Consider the following 5,522-nt stretch of genomic DNA (forward strand, 5'->3'; position numbering starts at 1 on the left):
CCTTCTGTCTGCGTGTCTCGCAACCGTATTTTTTTTTATTCAAAGACACGCGATTTTCCCAGCTAAGAAATTCATTCTACTAAAGCGATTTAATCTTCATGTTAGTCGTAATTTGCGCTTTTTGAACGCATCAGGCATGGCATAAGTTGTTAATTAGTCATAATGTTAATGTTAGTAGATTATATTTTTCCTGCAATATTTATGATAAAGTTAATCCTAGAGAAGTGAACTACCTTAAAATATAAATTATTATTAGGGTTTTATTTCGACATTACTACAAGATTTGCAAGGAACTTATGTGACGTGATGACTGAGCTGATATTCATAGAAAATGTAACGTTGACTTCGCTTTATCCAAAATGCAGTAAAATGGATTAATGATGTAACTTGGAGCAAAATAATGACTTACAACCTACTATTCCAGTTGTGTTTATAAAGACTAAGTAAGCTATCTATCACAGGATCAGTATCATTCGCACTGCGCCGGCAACCGGTCGGCCCACACAAGGTTACGATGATAATAGCGGCTCTCATACTCGTCGCGCTTGCCGCGCTGTATTATTACAACACAAGGACATTCAACTACTGGAAAGACAGAGGCGTGAAACATGACAAACCTGTGCTCCTATTTGGGAATAATCTGAGTAATTATCTCCAGAAAAAAAGTGTCACAGAAATCGCAACGGAGATGTATTTCAAATATCCCAATGAAAAGATCGTCGGGTTCTTCCGATCTACACGCCCGGAGCTCGTGATTCGAGACCCAGATATTATGAAGAAGATCCTGACGGTTGATTTCATCCATTTTTATCCACGAGGTTTGAATGCACATAAGACCATTATAGAGCCAATGATGCGGAACTTGTTCTTTGCGGATGGAGATCTGTGGCGCTTGTTGAGGCAGCGCATGACGCCGGCGTTCACGAGCGGCAAGCTGAAGGCAATGTTCCCGTTGATCGTGGAGCGCGCTGAGAGGCTGCAGGAGCGCGCACTCGCGGCTGCCGCCAGCGGCCGTACCGTCGACGCTCGTGACCTCATGGCTCGCTACACTACCGACTTTATAGGTGCCTGTGGTTTTGGACTCGATGCCGATTCTATAAACAACGAGACCTCTGCTTTCAGAAAATTAGGCCATAAAATATTCGACGTAACAATCAAGGACGCTATCGTAGCGATGTTCAAAGAAGTTTTCCCACAAGCTTGTGCTCGTCTGAAATATATGGGTAAAATGGAGCAAGATCTGATTGACCTGGTAAACGAAATACAAAGGCAAAGAAATTATGAACCATCTGGAAGAAATGACTTTATTGACTTGCTCTTGGAAATTAAAAAGAAGGGAACAATGGTTGGCGAATCGATAGAGAAGTTTAAACCAGATGGAACCCCAGAGGAAGCTACGATAGAATTAGATGAAATACTAATGGCTGCTCAAGTGTTTGTATTTTTCGCAGCCGGTTTCGAAACGTCATCTTCAGCTACTAGCTTCACACTCCATCAGTTAGCATTTAATCCTGATGTTCAAAAGAAAGTGCAAAGCGAAATTGATCGTGTATTAGCAAAGCATGATAGCAAATTGAGCTATGACGCAATAAAAGAAATGACTTACTTAGAATGGTGTTTCCGGGAGGCCATGAGAATGTTTCCTTCGCTTGGGTTTTTAATTCGAGAATGTGCTCGAACATATACGATACAAGAAGTAGATGTGACAATAGACGAGGGTACTGGTATAATAATTCCGCTACAAGCACTGCACAATGACCCTACATTCTGGGATCAACCTGAAGAGTTCCGGCCGGAAAGATTCCATCCAGATGAACTCAATTCAATCCAAAAACAAGTTTACCTGCCTTTTGGCGAGGGACCGAGAGTTTGTATAGGTAATACGAGATTTTAAAACTCTTTTCTTTTATTTTACGATTTATTAGACAAACTTGTCTTTTGCTTGCATTTCTTTTGCCACGTACTACTAACCAACAAGGTCTACAATGTTAAAATGATAATGATGAAAATACTTATCTTAAAATAATTTTTCAATATTTTTTTTACAGGCGAACGTTTAGGTCTGATGCAGTCAATGGCTGGACTGGCCGCCATCTTATCAAAGTTCACAGTGGCACCCGCTCCTGAAACGATAAGGAAACCGAGAGTGGAGCCAAAATCTTCTATTGTGCAGGGTATCCGAGGGGGTCTCCCGCTCTTGTTCAAGGAAAGGAAGGCTGTGTAGCTGATAGCTTGTTTACCTGGTAATAGCTTGCCTAATGACTAGAGAATACTATCTCCAAGTGCCTAAGTGTGACTGATCTAGTGATTTTAACGTTTCTAAGAGCCACTTGCACCATTCAACTAACCCGGGGTTCAGTTCAGTTCAAATATATTTATTTCTCTAAGATTATAAATCACTTATACGAGAAACAAACAATGTTTTAGTAATAACATAAATTACAGGTAATCCATAAACGAGCATAACATTTTCAATAAAAATGGATGTCGGTATTTTTAAATTCACTTAATTAACCGTGTTACCCGGTTAATCTTGGAATTACCATGGTTACCAGTACAATTTGACACTGGGTTAACGGTTTAACCGGTTAATCCCGGGTTAGTGGGTTGGTGCAATTGGCGCTAAAGTAGGTAGTTGAGATGATTATATTATAAGTATGTATTAATAGTAACTGGCATGCACTATTACATTTGTATGAGTAACTGTGGCGATAGGTATTCCCCATTGTTTTCTTTTAAGTGCACTATAAGGACGAAATATTTATTATTTTTCTTCTATTATTGTCTTATACAAGGTGTAACAAAAATAGTAGGCATCCATTAAAGGGCATATTCGGTATCGTGGTCTACATATAGCGCATATTTGTAATGCGAAATTTTTTTTCTACCACTATGCAGCTTGTTTAAAGCCATATTTTTTATTCGGTAGACTAAAATGACATTTCATACTATGAAATGGCATTTTAAGTTCATACTAGGAAATGTCATTTTAGTCTACGGAATAAAAAAAATAGTATTTAAGTCATTCAGGATTGGACTAGACAGGTTGGCAATACATATAATTGCCAAAAATTTTAACATGCAAAATTTCCTAATCACGATACCCTAACAGATTCCCACTATTTTTGTTACACTTTGTATAATTGTCGCGTCATAGGTACCTCAACATATTGCCCCTGCTATTCTCAATCGTCTATGTGAGCAATAAAAAACTATAACCCACTATAAACTTAAGATAAAACAGCAAAATAAAGCTATAAATAAACATGATTCACATCTATCTAGATAATTGTGCGTCAAAATATAACAGGTTATCATGACATTAAACCACAATGTTTATGTTAAGCTTCCATAATATATCTAGCTGTAATAGGTATCACAATATATACATATGTATGTGCCAGTTCTGATATGATGATAATAATTATATCTGTTATTATCCGCTGTGTGATATTAAAATAAGAATATAATTTAAGTATTTTGCGGTGGGTATAATTTAAAATCGATCCCCAGATAAATTTAAATTATTTAGATTGGTCACTTAAATAATGAAGGATGACTCACGGTAGACCGGGTCGGGCCCGGGCCGATGCGTCCGATACGTCGGCTGATCGGTGATCACGTGGTGCTTTCCATAGAAATAGAAGCGTTAGAAGCTCCGGCTTGGCTCCGGGCTGGTCTAGCGTGAATCATCCTTATATCTGTTACTAAAATTGAATCATCACCTCATTTCAAAACTGTTAGGTACTTAAAAAAATTGTTAAAATCTGTCGCAAATAATATCGATCAACATAAATTAGTTAACAAAATAAAAGATCTGGCTCGTATTTAGTATACACATTTGCATTCATTTGGTAACTCAAGTTTGGAGACCGTTTTGTTTAAAACGATGACAAATAAATATTATGTTTCCATTTTATAACGTTATACGGTCAGTGTGGGTCTGTGGGGCCACCATTAGGTACAATAATATTCATACTGGTGATAATTTATGTAGGTAACTAACAAACAACAGACGGTTTTAATCAAATTATACGTAATACATAAAACTTATATCTTTTTTGTTTCTACAGGCTTATAAAACTTATAAATTTAATCTCCCAGTGCTATAAGCTGTTTATTATCTTATCTTTACAAGGTATTGTCTAGTACAAACAGCAACACTCTTATCTGTCCTTATGCATTTTGTAATAAGGTTTATGAATTGCCAGTTAACAGTGTGGGCGATGGTACTAGTTTAATCGAACGAGCGAGCGAAGCGAAGTTCTTACATTCGACTTGGATCACGCGGCTGGCTAGCGGCACGTCCCGGCATTTCGATGGTTTTAAACTGAACTGTCAGAAGATAGTTTGATACTCAAGAACTTAAGTAAATTTGTTCTAATTTAAATGAAATTAGGTACACGTGTAGTTGAGGGCATTATATTTTAGTCATTAAATTATGAGCAGGCTGGATCAAGGGATTATTGAGGTAGAAGAGCTTAAAAGGCCAAAAAGCTGTTTGTGAGAGGTCTTGCTATTCTGGTCATTTTATTTGCAAAATACATGGTCGAACTTAGTATCAAATGAAAGTGCTCGGTTTGCACTTTTATAATATCGTTTTTAAATTTACCATTTTGAAATAATTAGCAAGATAAAAATAAAATAATATAAACATAATATAGGTATTTGACATTTGACAGGAAATATTTCGGCTTAGCACAGATACAGTTTATTTTAATCTCTATGATGACTTAAATCCAGGGGAGGGACAGTCGTACATAAAGCACTTTATTCGAAAAAATAGCGACATCTATATTACTTAACACTAAACATCTTTTTTTAATATGGCTTCACTTTATTTCGTCAGAATGTCTTAAAAGTCTTATATATCCAGGGCATGGATCAAACAATAAAACATCTGTTAGAACAGATTATTTATGGCCATCGTTGCCATGGAGGCGATTGTCACAAAAAACAACTTTGTCAAATAAAACCCAAAATAATATAACACCCCATTTAATGTCTGTTCTACGACATAATTCAGATAAATAAAAATACTTCCAGTTTCACAATGTTAACAGAAACAAAGTTTTCATACGCCATCACAGTTGCTGAGAACTTTATTACCAAAAAAATTTGAAAAATATTTGGCCGGTAGTTTCACAACCTGCTGCGTGTAATTGTGGTTCGTGATTAATTGTGTGTTATTCCAGCCGTGTATGATAGGTAATTTATTTAAGTACATCAACAGTCAAGTTAAAAGTACCTAATCTGTTTTCGTGTATTAATAAAATATGCCTGAAGCCTTTCTTCAAAGTCAAAGTTTTTTACGTTCGCAGCATACTTACGGCGCGATTCGGGAAATGAATTAGAGATGCACTAGATATGAAATAGTAAAGATATGTAACGTTCCACGGCAAAAGGTACCATTGCCCCGGCAGAATATTGGAGTGGTGTTAATAATAGCGTAAGCGCCAGCCGCCATAAAGTACCTTTTTCCGTGGAACGTCACATAACTTTACTATTTCATATCTAGTGAA

General features: G+C 36.7%; 1 protein-coding gene across 1 annotated transcript; it reads left to right on the forward strand.

The window, feature by feature from the left end:
* Positions 1 to 473: 473 nt before the first annotated feature.
* On the forward strand, positions 474 to 5,298 carry LOC134669692 (cytochrome P450 6B2-like). Its single transcript, XM_063527371.1, has 2 exons — positions 474 to 1,877; positions 2,049 to 5,298. The coding sequence occupies exons 1-2, from the start codon at positions 515 to 517 to the stop codon at positions 2,222 to 2,224; spliced, it is 1,539 nt and encodes a 512-aa protein (XP_063383441.1). The 5' UTR covers positions 474 to 514; the 3' UTR covers positions 2,225 to 5,298.
* The last annotated feature ends 224 nt before the right edge of the window (positions 5,299 to 5,522 follow it).

The sequence above is a fragment of the Cydia fagiglandana genome, chromosome 12 (assembly GCF_963556715.1).
Source record: "Cydia fagiglandana chromosome 12, ilCydFagi1.1, whole genome shotgun sequence".
NCBI lineage: Eukaryota > Metazoa > Arthropoda > Insecta > Lepidoptera > Tortricidae > Cydia > Cydia fagiglandana.